The sequence below is a fragment of the Aethalodelphis obliquidens genome, unplaced genomic scaffold (assembly GCF_003676395.1).
Source record: "Aethalodelphis obliquidens isolate GAN/ISIS:26980383/991018 unplaced genomic scaffold, ASM367639v1 scaffold4, whole genome shotgun sequence".
Lineage (NCBI taxonomy): Eukaryota > Metazoa > Chordata > Mammalia > Artiodactyla > Delphinidae > Aethalodelphis > Aethalodelphis obliquidens.
The window spans coordinates 19,185,606-19,209,758 of record NW_020837948.1 but is presented as its reverse complement, the minus strand read 5'-3'; the positions used below and the strand labels follow the sequence as shown (position 1 = coordinate 19,209,758).

At 44.0% G+C, this 24,153-nt stretch overlaps 1 protein-coding gene across 1 annotated transcript in view; it reads left to right on the top strand.

The window, feature by feature from the left end:
• Nucleotides 1-23,925, top strand: part of FAM170A (family with sequence similarity 170 member A) — a 55,517-nt gene extending 31,592 nt beyond the window's left edge. The window contains exons 3-9 of the mRNA XM_027099500.1: nt 4,450-4,608; nt 6,517-6,601; nt 17,379-18,808; nt 21,188-21,328; nt 22,135-22,861; nt 23,134-23,192; nt 23,797-23,925. Of these exons, the coding sequence (XP_026955301.1) occupies nt 18,739-18,808; nt 21,188-21,328; nt 22,135-22,861; nt 23,134-23,140 (945 nt within the window). The 5' untranslated portion in view covers nt 4,450-4,608; nt 6,517-6,601; nt 17,379-18,738 and the 3' untranslated portion in view covers nt 23,141-23,192; nt 23,797-23,925. The remainder of the gene's footprint in view (nt 1-4,449; nt 4,609-6,516; nt 6,602-17,378; nt 18,809-21,187; nt 21,329-22,134; nt 22,862-23,133; nt 23,193-23,796) is intronic.
• The last annotated feature ends 228 nt before the right edge of the window (nt 23,926-24,153 follow it).

Sequence of the window (24,153 nt, the reverse complement as noted above, 5' to 3'; positions counted from 1 at the left end):
CATGGTTTGGGGATTTCTAAAATAAATAAGACAAAGGTACTGCCCTGTAAAAGTCTTCAGTCTGGTGAGGGTAGACAGAAATATAGACAAGTAAATGAGGGAATTCCCTGCTGGTCCAGTGGTTAGGACTCTGTGCTTCCACTGCAGGGGGCCCAGGTTCCATTCCTGGTCGGGGAACTAAGATCCCCCCACAAGGCGCACGGCCAAAAAAGAAAAGCAAGTAAATGATGGAAACGTTGTGATCAAAGCTTGTATACACCTCAGTGGTGGAGGCAAAGGTGGCAAGTGGGCCATTCTCATTAAGGGAGGGGGAAAGTGGATAGGATAGCATTCATAGAGGAGCAGTCATTGAGTGAAGTCTTATCTGATTCTTACTAGTGTCACTATTATACATGGCTTACAGTTGAGAACCTGACTTGGGTGTGAAGCATCTTCTCTGAGGTGACTCTGCTCTTAAGATTTCAGAAGCAACTTGCATCCCACTGCACAGCATCTCTCCTGCACCCCCTGAGATTCCTGGAATGTGACTCTCATGTTCTAGTAGTGATGAGAAAGGGAAGGTAAAGCCGGAGAGCCTGAAAATCTCTGGATTTATGCCAGAGAGGATTATGGTTATGCAAAATGAGCTTGGTTCCCAGAGTTAAGAAGAAAAACAACTTGATTGAAAATGTTACTCATCCATAAAGAAAGGGAGAAAGCCAAACCCAAAGGCAGGGTTTAGAGCTGGAAACAATGGCTTTGTTAAGATTTACAGGCCTGTGGGATTTCTCAGTTGCATAGGGTATTAAGGAAGGTTATTTGAAAAATATTCAAATTACTTTGACATCGTTTTCCCTAGGCAATATGGAAACTCACTTTTTGGTGGTTGGGCCTCTTTAACATAAAACTTCGGAGGAAATGAGGTTTAAAAGGATGACCCACTTCTTCTGCTGTCACCACCCACAGACTCCAATTTAATTTCTTCCTTATTCTGTTCACTAAAAGTCACTAGTTTTTTTCATGGGCTGGATGCTTCTCTCTAGTCGTACTTTTGGTGTGGGTGGCCACATTTCACTAGGTTGGTGGCATATTGATTTGTATAAAGTGCCTTAAGAAGACACCCACATTCATTTAAGACAACAGTGGCAAGAATAACTTAATATTGGCACATATTTTCTTTATTCTCTGAAAGAAAGCTTAATATCGGATGTTAGAATGTAATACCATACAGAGATTTCTAATATGAGCCAGAACGGCCCAGATACTGTGATTGAAGGAGATTTGGTCTTTTTCTTTTCTTTGCCTTTGTACTTCATGTCATCACATAAGAATTAGGAGCTGGAGTGATACATTTTATAAATTATTAAATTGTAAATTTAATAATTAAGGAAGCAGGTATTTTAACTTACCTGAAAACAAAGTTCCATTACTCCAATGGACTAGGTGGCCCCTTATTTTTATAGTAGAAAATGTTAGAAAATGTTTCAAATACTCTCTTTTGGCCCTCACAAGAACTCCAAGGGGTGGCATATGAAATCTTTTTAACTGCAATTTTTTTTTTAACTCATGAGAAAACTGAGACCCAGACAGGTTAAGGCTAGGCGCTAGCTAATAATAATGCTTTTTGGTGTATCTTCTGGACTAGTGTTGCTTAGTTCTGTTAAAAGATAAACTGAGGCATATTCAAATTTTAAGAGTTTATTTCAGCAAAAATTGTTTTGAATCAAGCAGCACCGAATGGGAAATGGTTAGGATGCTCCCCATACGGGAGCTGGGAGAAAGACTTCTGTAGAGAAGATGCAGGGGAAGCAAAGCGAGGGAATTATCTGATTGGCTGAAGCAGTTGCATTATTTGGAAAAGCTGAATTGGCTGTCTGCGATTGGTTGTCCTTAGGTTTCACTTTCTTACCCTTGAGGCATTACAGGCTTAGGTTTTGGTTTGCTTATGTAGGCTAATGTATTAGAGCTGCCTCAGTCTAATGGTCTCCTTGTTTAATTGATTTAACCATTCTTTATATTATATTGCTTCTTTGCAGAGAAATTGTCTCATGGACACACACGGTGCCTCTAGTCCTGACCTGCTATTTCTCAAACGTGTGTGATTAGTTGCAAGGGAACCTTCGTGAGAAAATGCATGATTCTTTACCAGCCCATCCCACTTATAGGAAAAGTAATACAAATCATATACCCCAGTGGTACAGTAGTTTGAATTACTTTAATATACAAAGAGCAGCACATAATTAAATTCTAAGAATCAAGAATCGTATTTCTTTTACTGGGAACACCTGCATCAGAAGAGCTTTAGTCTGGATGAATACAGCCCACTAGGGATCCTCGTTACAACACTGTGTGCAGATTAAATTGTAGAGAAATAACAGAAGGAGGTGGTATTACCAATGTCAACCCATTTTCTCAGGCCACGCTAGCCTGGAGTTTTCAAAGGGGTCACAGCAATGGTAATAACCCGTATTTTTAGCTTTTTATCTCTTTGGCTATTACAAATCTCCATGTCCTCCCCACCCAGCCCCAGCGGAGTCCCACGGGTTGTCTCCTACATGCGCTCCAGTTCTGTCCGCCTCCTGTGGGTTCCATGATGCGTTCACTTCCTCCCTCGCTTCAGCCCCCGTGGTGGTAGGCTGGTTGCCCTCACAGGGGACACAGATTTTGCTCTCAGTTGGGCAGCCTCCCCTGGTACCGTTCTTGCCTCTGCCTCTGATTTCTCTCTTGGAGTTCTTGATGTGAGCCGGGCAGAAGCAGGACATGCAGTCTTCCCCCTTTTGGGATATGCATGGATCTCATAGCAGGGCAGGATTGTTAGTATGCCTTCTCTTTATTTTTAGATGGACAGCCTTCTCTTTTTAGCACTGAGTCCATGAGGGTAGGTAGGCCATGGACAGAGCTGGGGAACATTGAAACTGTATTAAGACCCTCACCTTGTCCCCCCCTTGGTTCCTCATGAAAATACTTATTAGCGTTTTTTGGCAGACGTTTATACCTATTAGCTGCCAGAGGAGCCCAGAATTTCAGCACAAAATAGAGCCTAGACTCAAGCTTAGGGGACCCCAAATATCAATATTTGTGTTCACCCTGGGGCTGATTTTTTTTTCCCTTCTATTTTTCTGTGCTCTCTTTCTTGTACTCTTGGCTTCTGTTTCTTTGGTTACTTGAAAAAATTTTTAAAATCTTAGTTGTTGAAGTGAAAACTGCTTTGAAAGGCAGAACACCCTAGGTGAGATCTGTCTCCCTGATGGAAGGGAAAGAAATGAAGGAGACCCACTGAAATAAAGTGAGTATTTCCAATCAGAAGAGGAATATTCTACCTCCCTCAGTGGTGAGTGACACCAAATCAGCTGGAAAGGGCTCTCATTCCTAGAGCTAAGGAATAAGGAATCTGGAGCTCACTGATACTGTACATACGAAACAAAACAAATCTAAACTGCGATAGAAAAGCAGCGTTTAAAATTAACCAAGGGAGGCAGAGCTTCCTGGATTTGGATGTGTGGGTGGCAAGTATCTGGGTGCACTGCCCTTATTTTACTGACCAGAGTGAGGTAAATAGTCCCTGCTCTGAACTGGGATTTTTGGGGGGAGCCGTTCTCTCCCTTTACATTCCCAGCATCTTCCTAAACCATCCTGAGTCCACGTCTTTTCTTTCTTCTCATTTTATTGGAACCTCAAAGAAGATCAGAGGTCACCTGACAATCTGAACTCTGTTTGTAGGAAGGTGTTTCTCAATCAAGACAACACTTAAAAGGCAGCACGACCTGGGGAAAAGAATGTAGTCAGCTGGCTATCAGGAGACCTGGAATCTTCTTTTCTGATAACTGTGCCACCTTACCTGGGAAGCTCCCTTCTCTACCTCTCATCCCTGCTCTCCCTGTCTACATCCGTCGGTCTGTTTCTTTGTAAACAGGTTTTATCTACGTGATCCCTCTTTCTCTAAAGTTCTGAGTATATAATTTTTTTGGGGGGGTGGTACGCGGGCCTCTCACTGTTGTGGCCTCTCCCGTTGCGGAGCACAGACTCCGGACGCGCAGGCTCAGCGGCCATGGCTCACGGGCCCAGCCGCTCCGCGGCATGTGGGGTCTTCCCGGACCGGGGCACGAACCCATGTCCCCTGCATCAGCAGGCAGACTCTCAACCACTGCACCACCAGGGAAGCCCTGAGTATATAATTTTGAAAAGCTCCTCCCACCCAAGGAGTTTCTTCAGACCCCAAGGAAAAGTCTCTAGTTGGGAGGGGAGATATTTTCCCATACATTTATTGAGCACCTCATATGTAACAGGTGCAAGTCACTATTCAAAGCGTCCTTTATGTGTGTCATTTAATCCTTAATGATGACGATAACACACTTATATAGAACTTCCTCTGTGCCAGACTCTGTTCTAATTAGTTTACATACATTCACCCATTTAAATCCTCATCACGAAGTGTATGAAGTTGGTAATATTATGATCTTCCTTTTGCAGGTGACCATTGAAACTTAAAGGAGAAACAAACATAGTGCCCTAGGGCCTAGGGCTGATCTCAATATTCATAAACCAGGACAGGACAATCATCTTCTCTTGACAGATGAGGAAGATGGGGTTCTAACAGGCTAAGGAAAACTGCCCACAGTCACAGAACAAGTAAGTAGCACACTTGGAAATCAAACTCACGTCTAATTTGTTCCAGAGCCCACATTCTTTCCATTTTGCTGCTTTGCCTCCCAGAGACGGTTTTACTTTGTCATAAACCGCAGAGCAGAGCGTGGCACTTTTAATGAAGGAAGAGTTTGCCAAATGAAAAGCAGATTAATGAGATATTTGGGATGCTTTGCAGTAAATAAGTCTCTTTCAGAATTCTCATCTTCTCCCACTCACATCGTTAAAGCCATAACAGTAACAATTACCTCAGCCTGGTTGAGGCCGTGTGGGAGTGTCTGTCGCCCTGGGAAGACACTGGGGACCCACAAAACTTCCCTTGAGCTGACTGAGCCATAGGTCAGAAATTGGATATATCAGAGGTTGGCTTTCCCCGTCAGAGCCTCGTCTTGCCCCTCCTGTTTTCTGGTTGTGTCTTGAAACACGGTTACTTGAGGAGAGAAATAGAGCTTAAAATTGGGTCAACATTAAGAATATTAGAAACGTCAATGTCAACCTGTTCTCCGAGACTTAGAGCACCATTTGAACATGATTGCCCGAGACTTGAGTAGAGTCTATCTTTTTTCTTTTTTATAATAGGTAATTTTAGCTATTCCCTGGGAATTAAAAAAATATCCCTTTGAAACTGAGAGGCCAGAGCAGAAATGTAATTATTTCTATATGATATACAACTGAGTTTAAAGCCAAATGCTCACATTTATATTCAAGAGGAATGTGTGTCTGCTTACACTGGTGTTGAGGGTCTGGGGGATGTGAAGACAAGGAAGTCCCAGGCCCTTTCTCTAAGAGCTAGGAATCTACTAAGGGAAATGGGGTGTAAGCTGTAATAATCTGTGCTGCGAGGGGAAGCATATCATTTACTGCCCATCCGCCACAGACCAGGCATTGTGTCAAGTACTTTATACAAGGACATGGCAAGGTGGATGTATTAGCCCCATTTCTAGGGGAGGAAAGCAAGACTCAGAATAAGTTGTCCTGGGCCAACAGCACTTTATGAATATGGCTGCGATTCAGACTCAGGTGGCTCTAATGACAGACCTGCACTCTTTCCCCTAGGATTTACTGTTAATTAGGCAGGATCCATTTAATGGTTTAACGTATTAGGTATCCTTCATGGTATTTAAAGATTCATGAAATTAGCTCACCGAGTTGCATAACGTTTTGAGATGACAATTTTTGACCTGGGGTATTTTGAGGAGTCATGGGCAAATCAAAGAATTTTCAGTTTTTTCAAAGGAATATACAAAACAGAAAACTTTACCCATTTCTTGTGCTTTTATGTTGGTGGGGTGAGGCTTATGGATGATCTTTGGGTGAGGGATAGAAGAGGTCTGGATAACCCAGATAGCTACATTACTTGGTAAGAAATAATGGTTTTGAAGTATGACTTGGCTACTTTAAAGTGGCTGTATCAGCTCAGTAGGAGTTAGCAGTTTGATGTGGCTACCAAAAAGCCAGTCTTAAGAGAAATATCTCTGGTGGGGGAGGTAAGAACCCCACTCTACTTTGCCTTGGTCAGACCTTAGTTGGAATACTGTGTTAAGCTCTGGGGAATGTAGACTAAGATAAATATAAAGCAACTAGGACACATTCAGGAGAAAGTTTGCATCACAATGTGGAAATGAAATCTGGACATTTAGGGAAATAGGGCTGTGTAGCTGAAGAAAAGACCTGAAGGGCTGAGATAACAGTCTTCAAATATTAGAAGGATTGTCTTATGGAAGAGGAATGTTGATTTTTTTTTTTTTCCTCTGTGGCCCTAAAAGATGCAACCAGAAGCAACAGGCTCTGGGGAAGTGGATTTGTCCTTACAAGGAAGAATTTTTTGTTATATCTGCCTAAATATGTTTTATCTGCCTAAATATGTTGAGTTTATTTTTTGTTTTGTTTTAGAAAGTGGTGGATTCCCAGTCCCTGAAGGTCCTAGGACATGTGCCAAGTAATTACTTGGTGGAGCCATGGCAGAGGAAATTCAAAGGTACCATGGATTGGATTTCACAAGCATCAAAGTCCTTCCCAACCCTGAGCATCTCAGTACCTGTGGACTGTCCTTCCAGGCTTTGCCTCCACCTTTGTCACTAGGGTTGGGGTATGTTTTGGGGGGATGGATAGATGGATGGGTGACAGGGGATAGGAAGAATGTACAATGGCAAAGCAGTTACTTGGTCCATTCAAATTTGGTCTGCCATTTTAAAATTTTGCCTTTCCTATATGCTCATTTGCTTGCCCTAAACTCTGGGCACCTGGAGGCCTTTGCTGTAACTGTTTGTGATCCTCAACATAGTACCCCATCTCATGCAACTGGGTTCTTATAAATGTTATTTGACAGTGATTTTTATCAGGTATCAAGTATTGTCAGGCTCCAATAGTAAGCAAATCTAATTTTGCCGTATGTACAAACTCTAGGTGTGTAAAGCTTGTGGCTGCCTCCCCTCTGTGGGGAAAGATAGAGCCTGAATTCTTTTCCAAATTTCAGTGAGATGGAAATTTCGGGACACCCATGAGACAGAGAACCAGTCAAAGGGCTTCACACTTAAAAGTAGCCTTAAAAATTACCCATATGCTAGTTGCACTACTCCCAGCTCCCTGTCAGGTAGCAATCTTCAACTGTTTTGAAAGATCTCTAGCTCTTTTTATCCCATTAAGGACTGAAAGGGATTGACAGAAGGTTTTTGCTCATAGTCTACAGCTGAACTCTTGTGTCAACAGTAAATATTCCAGCAGAAGGAGTGGTGGGGGTTTGATCATTTCACTGCTTTCTGCAGGGCAGACTCTGTGGGCTCCTGGCAACATCTAATCTTCAGTGACCCCAGTTGTCACACCCAGGAGTAGGTTTCTCTCTAATCCTTTTCAGAGCTATGAACAGCAGGGAAACATGATTTATAGACCAAGAGGCATTTTAATCATGGGATTTGTGAGCGTTTCATATTCCTTTCCTCATTATGGATACACTGCCCATCCTTTGGAAGATACACTAAGATGTTGGTCAGATGCTGTTAACCTCATTTACTTCCATGAATTCATGTCAAGTGTATTATGTTCATGGAGGAGATTTTCAAAACCCTACCAAATGGGTTTAGAGGAAGATGGGGCTAACTTCAGATTACTTCTTTAGGCCAGAGGTTTTCCTAGGCACCAGTAATCATCTGATTCTGCTTTCTAAGGCTGCTTCCCTTACTTACAATTCATACATAGAAGCTAAGTCCCTGATGGAAAGGTGTTCTTTACAGTTGTGGGTTTTACCTCAATCTCTGGGCTCCTTCAAAAATAAACTTCGAATATTCTGCTCAACCCTAGTTATTTGAACTCTCTGAGTCTCAGCTCAGTTTATTAACATTATTAATTTGAAGTGGATCTGTATGTCTTACGTCCTTAATACATTGCTTCACACAGGGGCACCAGCTCAGGAAGACTTCGTCTGTTGCAAATTTATGAGGAAGTTGAATATTTATTGTTGGTACTTTTTCACCACCTCCCCAACATCTACCTCCTGACCAGATACCAGTTCTTCTTTTTCCTGTCTCTACATTTCCAATCCCATTAAAAAATGGCCCAATTCTCAGCCTGTTTTCCCCTAGTCCTTGCTAAAACAATGGCTGATGATGGTTTAAGTTAAGGCACCACTTCTCATGAGGTTACTTGTATTTTAACAAAAATCTTTGAAGGGTAAATATTCAAAGTACTGCTTCTCTATGGTTAAGTTTTAGGCAGTGTAAAAAATAGTTTTAGATGGAGATGAAAGGAGTTGGGTGGATTACACAGGACATGGGATGAACAGGGCTGTCACTTTTGTTCAGTTACATGGACATGGTGACAGGCAAGCATAAATGCAGAGATGGCATTCCTGTGCTGGTATGGGGAAAAAGAAGAGAGGCCACTGGTCAGGACATTGTTTGGCCTAGGGAGGAAGAAGATCCAGTACTTTGGCAATTTATTTAAGCTTTTGTTTTTTTGCGGGATAGGGGAGCAAGTAGGGGAGCTCATACTTGAAGCCGAATCCGGCCTCTGTACCCTAACACTGAATTAAATCTCAAGACAGAGTTTTGGGTGGAGTAGAAAAGAATAGCTTCATTGCTTTGCCAGGCAAAGGGGGGCTAGAGCAGGCGATTGCCCTCAAAACTCTGTGGCCCTGACCTGGAGAGGGTAATGAGGAGTTTTATAGTAACCGGTCAAAGAGGAGGGCGTGATCAGCTCATGGACATTCCTCTGATTGGTTGGTGGTGAGGTAAGTGGGAGTCAGCATCATCAACCTTACGGTTCCAACTGGTTCTGGGGTCTGAGTGTTTGTGGGTAGCACACCATTAACTTCTCCCAACTAGTGGGGGTTTCAGTATCTGCAAAACAGCTCAAAGATATTGTTATGTGTATCCCTTGAGGGGGAACCAAGACCCTGCCCCAAGGCTGCACTATTGTTTCTTTTGACTGTTCCTCCCTTGTCTCACATCCCCTCCCTTCTCTAATTAGCAACTGTTTGAACCTGCTCATTGGAACTCAGGGAAGGTCATGGAGGCTGAATGAAGCCTATTTCCTGTAATCAAGAAATGGGGGACACTGATACAGGCTTTGTGCCCAGGAGCCCCCAGGGTCCTGCTAGGGATCATGCTCAGTGCAAGGAGATGTGGAAAATCCAGAGATAAGGAATCTTGGCCTCTGCTTTCCAAGGGATCCTACTCTATGTTGTGGGGGAAATCAGACACATTCGTTAAGAGTCTGCCCGAGTGAAGAATGTGAAAAGAGTTATCACAGAGGTACAACTTACATGCTGGGAAGATGTGTGGTCCATTCTCACTGGGATATCTGGAAGGGCTTCTTGTAGAAAGTGGGATTTTAATTGGACTTAAAAACAAATTGTACTTTGAAAAATTATACTTTTGAAAGAAATGACTTGAGCAAGCGCCTGTCCTCTGATGGAGGGAGGGAAGTCTGGCCTAGTTGAGTGGAGGCGGGAAGGTGAGTGTTATGCTTAGTCTGGAAAACTCGGCAGGGTCTTCAACCCTACGGGCCTTTGAATGTTCGGTTGAATATTTTAGGTTTTATTCTTCTCGCGTTGGGAAGCCATTTAAGATTTAAGCAGGGGAATAATATTCTTAAAGAAAATAACTATGACCAGGATGAATTGAAGGGAGGGAGAAACGACATACTCATTTATCTACAGTTTGGGGAAGAGAGGGAGATTATCTCTAATTCATTAGATGTGCATTGTATCAGCAGGAGCGAAATAAGCAGCATATCTTGATACATAAATCCTCCTCCCATATATGCATTCTTTTTCACCAGGGAGCAAGTATTTGGCAGCCAAGTTATCTTTAAAGTAATAATAAGAAAGCTATTTGGAATAAATGTTTCAGAACCATTTGTTACTTTGCACAGACCTATGAGCAAATAGGATTGAGCTAAAGCATTTACAGTGGTATGTGGTTCTGCAGGGGCCGCCACACTATTACATATACTTTTATCTTGGCTAAACTCTAGCTGTTGCCACTGCTATTACTCAAAGAACTGAAGTGTCAACAAGCTAATCAAAATGGCAAAGTGGGAGTCAAGAGTTTTTCCCCCTGTTTCTTAAAGACTTAGGAAGATTGTTTCCTTTTTATTCCCTATATTCAGAACATAAAAGCCTCCCAGACATCTAATCTTTACTAGGTCAACCATTTCAAAAGGCAGTGGGATTATTTTCCAGTTGCTTTTCAGTTTAAGGCAAGTGTTTTAGGGGCTTCCAAAGCCTCCCTCCTGAATCAATTTATGAAAAAACACAAAAACAAAAAATGAAGTAAAGGCATTATTAACCCAACTACATTGTCTTGGTATAAAAATCCTAACATAGCATAGTGGAAAAAGGTTCTGAATCATGACCTAAGAGATCTGAGTTCTAGACCCAGTTTTGTGAATGCATAGCTTGATGGTTTTGTCAAGTCTTATCTTTAACAGGGAGGGATTAGAATTGTTCTGTATGGTTTCTGTACTATTCAGTAGTATTGTTCACAACTACTTTTCCCTAAGGAGTTTAGAAAATGGAGAGACATATGATAATGTTGCAGGAAGAGGGACCTCTTCCGGGGCCCAAGAGTGGGCTCTTGTCTACCACTCAGAAAAGAATTTTCTGAGGAGACACACATGCTGACAAAGCAGGAGACTTTATTGGGAAGGCGTGTCCGGGCAGAGAGCAGCAGGGTAAGGGAACCCAGGAGAACTGCTCTGCCATGTGGCTCGCTGTCTCAGGTTTTATGGTAATGGGGTTAGTTTCTGGGTTGTCTCTGGCCGATCATTCTGACTCAGGATCCTTTCTGGTGGTGCACACATTGCTCAGCTAGGATAGGTTCCAGCGAGAAAGATTCTGGGAGGTTGGTAGGACATATGGACTGGAGTCTCCTCTCTCCTTTTGACCTATCCCGAATTCTTCCTGTTGCTGGTAGTTTGTTAGTTCCGCGTTCCTTACCAGGACCTCCTGTTGTAAGATAACTCGTGCAAGTGGTTACTATCGGGCCTGGTCAGGGCAGGCGGTTTTGGGCAGTGGTTTCCCTAAAAATAAGATTGTGGTCAACAGTTTTGGGTGGAAGTGATGTGTGTTACTTTTGGGCCAGAACTCACACTGCCAGTGTGAGGCTCCAGAATTCTTTCTCTCTACAAAGATGACTGAGAGAGGTGGCTTTGTCAAGCTGGGGGCAGGAATAAGGAAAATGAAGAGCAGAACTCCTAGGCAGCCCATGATGGGCATGTACAAGGAGCGGGAAATGAACCTTTGTTGTTTTAAACCGCTGAGATTGGAGGAATTATTTGTTACAATAAAATTTCAAGCTTATTCTTTTTTTTTTACATCTTTATTGGAGTATAATTGCTTTACAATGGTGTATTAGTTTCTGCTTTATAACAAAGTGAATCAGTTATACATATACATATACATATGTTCCCATATCTCTTCCCTCTTGCGTCTCCCTCCCTCCCAACCTCCCTATCCCACCCCTCTAGGTGGTCACAAAGCACCGAGCTGATCTCCCTGTGCTATGCGGCTGCTTCTCACTAACTATCTATTTTACGTTTGGTAGTGTATATATGTCCATGCCGCTCTCTCGCTTTGTCACAGCTTACCCTTTCCCCTCCCCATATCCTCAAGTCCATTCTCTAGTAGGTCTGTGTCTTTATTCCCATCTTACCCGTAGGTTCTTCATGACATTTTTTTCCCTTAAATTCCGTATATATGTGTTAGCAAACAGTATTTGTCTTTCTCTTTCTGACTTACTTCACTCTGTATGACAAACTCTAGGTCCATCCACCTCATTACAAATAGCTCAATTTCGTTTCTTTTTATGGCTGAGTAATATTCCATTGTATATATGTGCCACATCTTCTTTATCCATTCATCCGACGATGGACACTTAGGTTGTTTCCATCTCCGGGCTATTGTAAATAGAGCTGCAATGAACATTTTGGTACATGACTCTTTTTGAATTATGGTTTTCTCAGGGTATATGCCCCATAGTGGGATTGCTGGGTCATATGGTAGTTCTATTTGTAGCTTTTTAAGGAACCTCCATACTGTTCTCCATAGTGGCTGTACCAATTCACATTCCCACCAGCAGTGCAAGAGTGTTCCCTTTTCTCCACACCCTCTCCAGCATTTATTGTTTCTAGATTTTTTGAGGATGGCCATTCTGACTGGTGTGAGATGATATCTCATTGTAGTTTTGATTTGCATTTCTCTAATGATTAATGATGTTGAGCATTCTTTCATGTGTTTGTTGGCAGGCTGTATATCTTCTTTGGAGAAATGTCTATTTAGGTCTTCTGCCCATTTTTGGATTGGGTTGTTTGTTTTTTTGTTATTAAGCTGCATGAGCTGCTTATAAATTTTGGAGATTAATCCTTTGTCAGTTGCTTCATTTGCAAATATTTTCTCCCATCCTGAGGGTTGTCTTTTGGTCTTGTTTATGGTTTCCTTTGCTGTGCAAAAGCTTTGAAGTTTCATTAGGTCCCATTTGTTTATTTTTGTTTTTATTTCCATTTCTCTAGGAGGTGGGTCAAAAAGGATCTTGCTGTGATTTATGTCATAAGGTGTTCTGCCTATGTTTTCCTCTTAAGAGTTTGATAGTTTCTGGCCTTACATTTAGGTCTTTAAGCCATTTTGAGCTTATTTTTGTGTATGGTGTTAGGGAGTGATCTAATCTCATACTTTTACAGGTACCTGTCCAGTTTTCCCAGCACCACTTATTGAAGAGGCTGTCCTTTCTCCACTGTACATTCCTGCCTCCTTTATCAAAGATAAGGTGACCATATGTGCGTGGGTTTATCTCTGAGCTTTCTATCCTGTTCCATTGATCTATCTTTCTGATTTTGTGCCAATACCATACTGTCTTGATTACTGTAGTTTTGTAGTATAGTCTGAAGTCAGGGAGGGAGCCTGATTCCTCCAGCTCCGTTTTTCGTTCTCAAGATTGCTTTGGCTATTCGGGGTCTTTTGTGTTTCCATACAAATTGTGAAATTTTTTGTTCTAGTTCTGTGAAAAATGCCAGTGGTAGTTCAAACTTATTCTTGATTGATATGGTCTTCAAAGAGTATAACTGGAGTTCCCTAGTGGTGCAGTGGTTGAGAGTCTGCCTGCTAATGCAGGGGACACAGGTTTGAGCCCTGGTCTGGGAGGATCCCACATGCCGCCGAGCGACTAGGCCCATGAGCCAAAACTACTGAGCCTGTGCGTCTGGAGCCCGTGCTCCACAACAAGAGAGGCCGCGACAGTGAGTGGCCTGCGCACCGCGATGAAGAGTGGCCCCCGCTTGCCGCAACTAGGGAAAGCCCTTGCACAGAAACGAAGACCCAACACAGCAAAATTAAATTAATTAATTAATAAACACCTACCCCCAGCATCTTCTTAAAAGAAAAAAAAAAGAGTATAACTGGGATACATAGGGAAAGCCCTATGGATATAGAAGATCCTTCTTTTTACTGAATTAAAGTTTAAGTTTTCTATACATAAATGTCAAAGCTGCTTTGAGGGGAATTGTTTCCTATCATTGGAAATACTGAAATATGGACTGAGCAACCTCTTGAAGGCAGTGCTGTAGAAATTGAAGGTGGTTGTGTGATATAATAAGAAATAGATATTTGGTCTTCAATTGTTCTGGCGCAGAGCTCCTAAAACCCTTGGAATTTCCTAAGTGCTGAGGGCAATAAAGGTGTCTAAGGATGGAGGCTCGTTGCTAGTAGAGCCAACCAAGTGATTAGAGGGTTGGAACTTCCATTCCCACCCCTCTGAAGTGGTCAGAGGGGCTGGAGGTTGAATCATTCACAGAAGGCAAATGATTTAATCATCATGCTTATGTTAATAAGCCTCCATAAAAACCCAAAAGGAGGGGGTTTGGATTGCTTCTGAGTCGGTGAACGTGGGGAGATAGGAGGAGAGTGGCATGCTCAGAGACCATGAAAGATTTAGACACTTTCCCTATGCCTTACCTTATGCATCTCTTCCATCTGGCTGTTCCTGAGTCTATATATATATAAAACTTGTAATATGTAGTAAGTAAAATGGTCATCTAGTAAGTAAAATGTTTCTCTGAGTTCTGTGAGCCCGCTTTGTGTGAATGGATTAATCAAGCTGAAAGCAACATCTGGTTGGTCAGAAGCAAGGATGGAAACCTGCATTATTTGCTACTGGTGTCTGAATGTGTGTGTGTGTGTGTGTGTGTGTGTGTGTGTGTGTGTGTGTGGTAGGAGCAGTCTTGTAGGACTGAGCCCTAATCTGTGGAATCTGACGCTATCTTTGTGTAAATAGTGTCAGAATTGAGCTGCATTTGTACAACACTCAGGTGGTGTCTGATAATTGCTTGGGGATACGGGGAACCCTCTGTGCCTCCACACTGGACTTGGTACTACAGCTGACTCTTGAACAACGTGGGTTTGAACTGCGTGGGTCCACTTATAGGTGGATTTATTTCAGTAAATACACATCCTTAGATTCAACCAAATGTGAATCAAAATTTCTATCCATGGTTGGTGAAATCTGCATATGCGAAACTTGTAGGTAAGGAGGGCTGACTATATTATGCCATTTTACATAGGGGACTTGAGCATCCGTGGATTTTTGTGTCTGCAGGGGCTCCTGGAACCAATCCCCTGAGGATACTGCGAAACGACTATAGAATCTTAGGTTGGAACAGAGAAGTTCGTGGTCCATTTGAGGTTAAAAATATTCAGAATTACAGCTCCTGAGGGTAACTGTTGCGCCTCACCTTTGTGCAGCTTGTATGGTTTATGAAGTGTTTTCTCCAGTGTTAACTTACTTGCTCTTCCGTGGATAGCAAAATGTTTATTCACTGTACCTTACATAGTGACTTCGCAGGTGCTAAGAAAAATTGGTTTGGAGAAACAAGCTAATTTTTTACCTGGATCCCATAGCTATTCTGATAGCTGAGTAGTGGTATCTCATTATGGTTTTCATTTTCATTTTCTTAATGGCTAGTGCTATTAAACATCATTTCATGTGCTTATTTGCGATTTGTATATCCTTTTCAATGAAGAATCTCTTCATATCTCTTGTCCATTTTCTAATCAAATTGCTTATTTTCTTACTGTTGAGTTTGAGCGTTCTTTATATGTTATAGACTTACTTCTTTGTTGGCTATGTAGTTTGTAAATATTTTCTCCCAGTCTCTAGCTTGACTTCTTATACTCTTAAAAGAATCTTTCACATAGCAAACGATGTTAGTTTTGATGACGTCTAGTTTACCTAGTTTTCCTTTTATGGTTCATCTCTTTCCTGGTTTATTGCAATAGGCCCACTGTTCTCTCTGATTCTGACCTTGCCTTCCAAATGTCTGTTCTTAACAAAGCAATTAGAGTGATCTTTTAAAATGTAATTTCTCATTTGAAACTCTCCAAGCTTCCCACGTCACTCAGAGTAAAAGCCAACGTTTTAGCAGTAGCCTATAAACCCTATATAATTTGGTTCCTCATTATCCCTCTGACTTCCCCTCTTACCACTCTCTCCCTCCCTCAGCCACGCTGGCTTTCTTCCTGGTATTCAAACACGCCAAGCAATCCCTGACCCAGACTCCAGTCTCTTTTTGCCTAAAAAATGTAACCTTGGCTCTAAGCTCCCTTATTGCCCTCAGGTACTACTGAGATGAGGCCCTTTTAGTGAAGCCTTCCATGATCTCCCATTCAGCATAGAAATTCCCCTATTTCCTATAGTCCCATATCCAGTTTCTTGTTTTATTTCTCATCACGGTACTTGCAAATATCTAACCTACTAGGTATTTTACTTATTTTAAAAAAATTGTCTATCTTCTCCTCTAGAATTAAGCTCCTTGAGAGAAAATCTTTGTATCTCTTTTGTTCTTAAATGTTCAGGTACGAATCTAGAGAGCCTGGCACATAGGAGGGGCTAAATAACTGTTTATATAATGAAGAATGGACAGAGAAATGAAGGAATGACCAAAGTATGTCCCAACCTAGCTGGGGCTTGCTGTGATGAATCCATTGCTTCTAGGTTGGACAACCTGAGCTGGTACGTTTGGAATCGTCTTTCCTTTTCTGAGCGGAGGTTCATTTCTTTCAGAAATTCAGGGTCTAAGAAAGATGCCTAAAGAATCGTCCTCCTTGGAATGATGGAATTAGAACTTCTAATGAAAGTTCAACTCCTAAGGAAGTGGTGATCATCAACGGTTGTTATGCTCTTTGTTGAAAGGTTGGTGAGGAGCATTGTGGTTCCTCATCATTATGGATGGAGGGACCAAGCTGACAGTACCTGACCTCACCGATCAACCTTAACTTCATTAAAAATCAGACAGGGCTTCCCTGGTGGCGCAGTGGTTGAGCGTCCGCCTGCTGATGCAGGGGACGCGGGTTCGTGCCCCGGTCTGGGAGGATCCCACGTGCCGTGGAGCGGCTGGGCCCGTGAGCCATGTGCTCCGCAGCGGGAGAGGCCACAACAGTGAGAGGCCCGCGTACCACAAAACAAACAAACAAACAAAAAAACGGACAACTTTTTGTACTTCCTGTTGCAATGCAATAGGAAGGTACACAGCATCACTTATAAAATAATCTTGTAGTAACATGAAATGGAATGTAAATCTAATTAATTCTCTAGCTTTAACTACCTGTTTATAAGAAAATAGAGGTAATAGGGAACATCTTAAATGACATCACAGGAATACAATCAACAGATTCCTATGGAAAATTCTAAAGGATAAATTACTTAGTTTCTTCAACAAATCAGTGCCAAAAAAAAAGGGAGGGAGGACTGTTGTAGACTAAAAGACACATTGACATATTGCAAGGTGTGGACCTTCTTTAGATCTTGATTTCAATAGATCATGTATAAAAAAAGACATTTAAACACATTTGGAGGAAATTGAGTATGGCTTAGTTATTGTGGTAAGAAAAAATGATAATTAAATTTGTTGGGTGAGATAATGATGTTATGTTAGAAACAAGTTTTTATCTGTTGGAGATAAATACTATGGCATGTAAGGAGAAATGACATAATGTCTGAGATTTGCAATAAAAAACAGCACTTGTCCCACCCTCCCCAAACTCCTAAACCAAAATAAATACACAAAAAACTAAAAGTGTGCGAGTGAGTGAGTGTGTTTGTGTGTGTGTGTGTAGCAGAACAAGAATGGCAGACTTTTGATAATTGTTGAAACTGGGTGATGGGTAAATGGTGCTGCACTCCTTTTATATCATTCTCTTTGTGTATGTTTGGAAATTTCTACCCCAAAAAATCTAAGAAGAAAAATCCTCCTTGCCCCATCTTTTCTAGGGATTCTCCAAGAAGCAGAAAGATTTAATCTCATCAGCAAACCCTCACAAGGCTGAAGTTGTCCTCTCTTCACTCTCCTGTTGCCTGAAACCCTAAGTCATTCTGCAGTGCCCTTTCAAATTGGGACCCGCCTCAGTCCATGTGGTATTTATAATGAAAGCAGTGACTCCTGGGAGTCTACCTCGTCCCGTGCACCAATACTCCCACTGGATCCTGGCCACTACCTCAAAATGAGGTGTCTCTAATTCTAGAGTGGAATCAGGAGGATCCAGATGCATTGCCACTTATAACTGGTATAAATTACAGCCCACAAGCAGAGGTGTGCAAGAAACAGTACAAAAAATTTTTTTATAATTCCACGTAATTTGTATTTTAAGCCTTGATCCTGCTGGTGTCCTGTTTGGATTTCCGCCATCCCTATTTGGAAGTCAGAGGGCCAAGCTTTTGAGGGAGTGAGTGGAAGCATGATCATTGTTGACTGGAGTCCACAGTTGTAAGTGTAGACGTCCATCAGCTCGGGGGCCATGCCTCCTTTAGGTTTGGTGGCTGCTGTGCCAGGCATGGGACAGGTTGCCATGATTCTGCTTGTATGCATACTATAGCCATCTCCTTTTAGAGTTTTTGCCCCATTTACCCCTCCAGCCACACTTGAGAGGCCTTTTCTCCTCCAGGATTTGCAGACATCTCTCTCTGACTTAATTAGCACATTTCAACACTCCAGTAGGGAAACAAGACAGTACCTAATTTCAAAAACCTGCTTCTGTTATGTTTCTGCTCAAGTATCCTCTCTTTTCCATGGAGTTTGCGATTTTAGAAATAAAAGCCAAGATCATCAGCATGCTATTTCTGCTATGCCCTGCCGGGCTCTTCCACTGGCCAGAGAACATAGGGTCTGCTACCCACCTGAATGCAGAAGGAAAAGGGTGAAATAAAGGAAGAAAAGAAAATAAACAGGAACAGATTAACATCTCAAAATATCCTGCCACATTGGAAAGATGTGAGAGTTGAATTCACGGGAAAGGTTCTACTGGGAAAAAGGAATTGTTCTTGAAAATGGGGTCTGTGCTGTTGCAGAGACTGTTGAACCTAGGTCCACAGAATGCTCTGAGGTCATCCTTGAGGTCAGAGAACTCTGCTGTGGCCGTGGCAACCTTTGAAACTTAGCAGCCCTGGTGAGCGCTAGGCAGTACTGCCGGTTCACTAAGTGGTCTAAGTTCTTCAGCCATTTAGGAGACTTGACTATTTTTATTTGTATTGAATCATTTCAACGGATTTCCCAAGAGCCAAGAAGGGCCAAGCTGTAGGGAAGAGGAGGAGTTGGAGGTGAGGCATCTTCTAAGGGAGACTTCTAGTTGGTACGATGAAACAGCGACAAAAGAGGAAACATCTGGAAAATGAAGAGTCCCAGGAAACTGCCGAGAAGGGAGGAGGTATGTGGGGGGGGGGCAACTTGTCTGGGGCACATGGGTTTCTGCCAAACTGAACCTTCTCTAGGAAGGGGGGGTTACTGAGAACGTGTCACCTGTGAAGCAGGGAGCGAGAGACCTTGTCTCACTGATGCTGCCGTATCCATCCGGAGGGTCCCTGTGGTGTGAGACGGCACAGAACGGGCCAGATGCCCCTGGGAGATGGGAGGTCAGCTCCGCCGGTCTGAGGACTCTCTCCTGGGGCTGCCGGGCCTGGAGCTTTGTCGGACGCACAGCAGGCTGCATCCTGTTTGCACAGACCTAGAGGTGCAGCTTTTCTCAGTCCCCGAGTTGTCTCCTATTCTCTTTGATCTTTCCCTGGGGTCATGAGGTGTGGGATGTGAAGGATGCAAGGATGCTGAGAGAGACCCATGAGTTGCTTGGCCCCTTTTACCAAAGTGGAAAGAGAAGCCCCATGAGTTGAAGGCCTTGTTGAAAAATACCTTGAGAAGTGGAATGCAGTTCAAAAGAAGATTGTTTGTCTAGGGATGGTGTCATATTGAAAGCAAGGAAGTTTTATTCCTTCAACAGGAAGAATTTCCCAAAGGAAATCAAGGGAAGGGAAGGGCTTTCCAGAGACTGAGACCACGTGGGCAGGGGTGAGAAATGTCCTCAGGGTCCTGCGGGGAGCTCTGAGAGCCACGGGCCACGTGGTGCCTGCGTGCATTAAATGTAGGCGAGTAGCTTGCCCTGGGAGAGGGGTGGTCATGTGAGGAAGTGGAGCCCACCCCAGAGTTCCAGCTAGAGGCCTCTGCCCCAGATTAGAGCCCAGTAGCTTCTACTGGGCCCAGGGCCCTGGAGACTGTAGGATGGGCCCTGGGAATGGAGGTCTAGACAGCAGGCAGATTTTCAGGCAGTGGCTGGGACAGGCTGGGGAAGGCAATGACTGCCCCTGTCCCCACCATTCAGAATATTTTTCTCTATGTTCCTGTGTGTGTGTGAGAGAGAGAGAGAGAGAGAGAGAGAGTGTGTGTGTGTGTGTGTGTGTGTGTGTGGTAGTGGAGAGAAGAGCGGGATGAATGGGGGTAGAGTGCTTATCAGATATAAAGTCTGCATGGTAAAGTTCTTGTCACCCTGCCTGGACCTGGGTGACACTCGGTGTATGTAAGAGTGTATACAGAATTATTGTTAGGGGTGTTTTATGAGACAGTAACTCATACACCCATGTACACTCTGATACAGCAAAAATATCACACACCCCACATACGACTTCCTTATTAAACCACACACAGCACATGTAGGTATATACACGCATCACTCCTGTACTACATTCTCATACAACCCACCTGTGTCACAATCCTCTCCTCCAACACCAAACGCTGGAGATGAGATATGTATATAGACACACACACTATATATATATGACACACACACTACATATATATATATGTATCTCCTCAACTCTCGCACAAACACAGCTAACTTCAGCTATCTCTAAATACCTCTATAAGAACCAGTCACATGTCATACACACCACACTTATAACACATTCTTGAGTAATGCCAGACCCGCTTTGTACAAACCACAGTAAACCACAGTCTCACTAACCCATGTCAGGATTGCCAGATAAAATATGGGCTATCCAGTTAACTTTGAATTCCAGATAAACAACAAGTAATTTTTCAGTAGGAGTATGTCCCAAATATTGTATGGGCCATACTTACACTAAAAATAAGTAAGACCAAATAGTGCATGGGAATACTTACACTAAAAAATTATTCTGGGTTTATCTGAAATTGAAATTTAACTGGCTGCCCTGTATTTTTGTTTGCTAAGTCTGGCAACCCTTATATACTTACCACCAGCTGATGTATTATATATTTATTGTATTTTTGTTTAGTGTTTGTCTTCCCCTACTAGAATGTGCAGCATTACCAGAGACTAGAACAATGGAAGAGTGCCGGATACATAGGAATAGCTGCTTACTGAATCTTGGTGAATGAAAGAATGAACACACACCATAAATACAAGCCACACCATGTAATGAGGAAAAGTTACATGTCCCAGAATTCCTGACTTGTGAACAGAAACCACGCACACAAAGGCCACAGACACAGATAGACACATCTGCACTGTGCTCCCCACGCCAACCCCACGCTTACCACAGACTTAACTGATACACATCACTCACTCTTCCCTCATACGCAGTCATCACTGAGGCCTACATTACCAACAAGACACTGACAGAATAAGTATTGATTTGAATTAAATACTGGAGTATCCACCGGGAACCACACTCTCAACTGTGTGTATTCGCTGCACCTGACACGTGTCAGACACTCAGTAAATATCTGTGGACAGAGGACTGATGAACCCACCCTGAGCCTTTCATTCCTCCCTCAGGAATCTTGAAGTCACAAGAGGATCCCCCTCCGCTTGGATCCACTGTGGTGGCCCAAGGCTGCAGCCCAGGGTCAGGGGAGGTCTCCTCTGCCTCTGAATACTTCTCCTATGCTTCTTCTCCACGCAAGCTCATCTGCAGTGGTAAGGGCGCGGGGCTCCTCAGGTGAGGGGGTGCTTGGCTGTGAGGCAGGAGGCACACAGATCCCAGGGAGGCTGAGAGGAAACCCAGGGTCATCGGAGGTGATGAGGGCTCTGTGGAGGAGCCTGGGCAGGATGGCTGAGCTGTTACGAGGGCAGGGATCCCAGCTGAGTCTGGGGGGCGTGTGAATCCTGGTACCACCATGGTGGGGAAGTCAAGGAGCAGGGGCCGGAAAGGTCTGGGCTTGAGGTGGAGGGCAGAGGGACCGGATTAAGCATCTTCAGGGGGAAATGTAGGGTTTGTCTTTGCCCTTGCTTCCAGAGAAGGACAGAGTTCTTCATCATAGACCTCCAGCCTGAGAGCAGGACCACCCAGCTGAGGTCCGCACAGCTCACACATACATCCGCCCTCCAGGCACAGCCCTTCTCAGTGCACACATAAACCCCAGGCACGTGATCCACAGTGCTCTTCTCCTGCACCACAGCCCCATTCCACAAGTAATGCACCACCGATATTCCCAAACTCACACTCCTTGTCGTACACGCATCCTTCCGCATCCCTCACATACCACAGCCCTCACCACCATACTCCACACCCCTGTATACAGACACCGCTCCAGTATACCCCCACGCGCAGATGAAAAGCCCACAGATGACACCAGATACACCACTCCATCCTACGGCCAACAGACACCAAGCTCATGACACAGCTATGTCATGCAAATGTCCCTCCCTCGTCTACCACACCTGCTCCCTCAGCTTCTGGCATGGCCCATGCATGTTATTATGTTTTTAATTTCCTTTTTCAGAAATCCAGAGATTACATCGAGACACTGCCCAGCCTAGAGCACCCCTAGCCCAGGTTCAGGAACAAGGGGAGACCACTCCCCCATCACAGTATGTCTCCTTCTCATCCTCTTCATCGTATGAGGACTCTCTGTATACAGACGAAGAGGAAAGGGGCATGAAAATATTCTACATGCGGGTACAAGTGAACAAGGGTGTAGCTGTCTCCTGGATGATAGAGAAACCCTTGGAGTTGCTAGAAAAGCAGCTGAGGAGAGAAGAAGTGACCCTTCCTGAGCATGTGTGGGTAGGCAATGCCATCTCTCATGTGTCCACCAGAAACCTGTCTGACAGTGAGCCCACTGGGGAGGAGAATGAGTGTGAGGAAAGGGCAGAGCCAGACAGCCCATCAGGGTCACCTGCAGTCAAGGAGACGCCCAGGGCCAAGACACCAGACTGGCTGGTGACCATGGAGATGGGCTTCAGGTGCATGGCCTGCTGCCGGGTCTTCCCCACCTTGGAGATCCTCCAGCAGCACGTGCAGTACAGTGTCCAGGACGGCTTCAGCTGCCATGTCTTTCATCTCGCCATGTCCCAGCTGACGGACAATGTGGAATCCGAGAGCACCTCTGAGGAGGAGAAAGAGGAGCAAGAAGAAAAGGAGAATGAGGGGCAGCAGCCCACGGGGGAAGACCTCTGCCCGAGGAGCCGGTGTCCAGTCTATGTGTTTCATTCTCCGAAGGACAGGAAGTGAGCAGGGGCTGGGGCTGCGGAGGGAGCTGTACCTTCCCTGAGCCAGTCCCGTCTCACCACCCCAGGCTCATGCTTCCATAAGGGAGAGTTGGGGGCTTTAGCACCTCAGGGGACAACTGAATGGGAGATAACCGGCTCCCGTGCTTCTGGCCCAGTCATTTAATAATAAAGTCATGACTGTAAGTGGGAATTTATCCTGAGCTTTTCAGCTCCCACAGGAAATTCTCTTTAGCTAAGAAGTGTTTTTCTCTCTTTTGATTTCCACACAGCAACTGAGATTCATGGGACAGAAGATCCCGGAAGACGGTGTGGCCTTCTCTTGGAAGAGGTAAGGCTGGAGGCTGGCACAGTCTCCTGAGCCTATGTCACGAGGGCCCAGAGGAGTCTAAGGGAAGGGGCTGCAGAGATGTGCTGGTTTACCTAATGGCTGTGCAGTTGCGTCGACTTGGGGACACACCCAGCACTTCCAAAGGAATTGACCTCTGTTGACTTAAACAAGAATGTGGAGCGTTTTGACTAGGAGTTTTCTCAGGGCCTGCACGGTGGACTTCAACACTAAGAGGATGTACTTCCAGCAGCTCCTTCTCGGCAGAGAGAGCCAGGAGTGGTCTGAAGAGAGGACAGGGCCCCTTGCAGGACCAGAACTTTGAGGTCTGAGAGCCTTTGGCCTGAGCTGAGATCTCACCCTGACCACTGTACCTAGCCTTCTGGGGCAAAGGGGAATGTGAAAGAGAGTCACGTGGAAATGAGGTCCCCCGAGATATGGAAATGTTCCAGAACCTTCGTTGTGTGGTAGTTGATCTGGAGCCAAGCTCACTGTGCTGTGTGTGGCTCTGAGCTCTAAGGCAACGCTGGAGGGTAACCCTGACCAGCAGAGCTTATACTGCTTCTTGTCTCTTCCTGTTCTACCTCATTTGTTTTCTCCATTCCAGGGAGAAGAAAGGACCCTCAGGATAGTAGCAGACAGAATGCCGTGGTCTGAAGGAGGATGAAGGGACCAGCACTCAGTCTCACATTAATATAATGTTATAAACATCATATGCAATAAAGGGCATTTTCCAAACCTTTCCTGGATGTTTTATTTAATTACATTTTTCTATCTATGCATCTATCTATCAGTCATCTACATCTGTATCTTTCAAGGTTTGTGAACAAGCTTTCGCATAAGCACTAGAGACGTCCGCCAGCATTTTCCAGAAGGAGGCCTGGAAATTGCTGGGGACTTCTCACACGTAGGGAATGGCCACAACCCTTGCCACACAGACTGTGTGCGTGGCCCTCCTGACTTA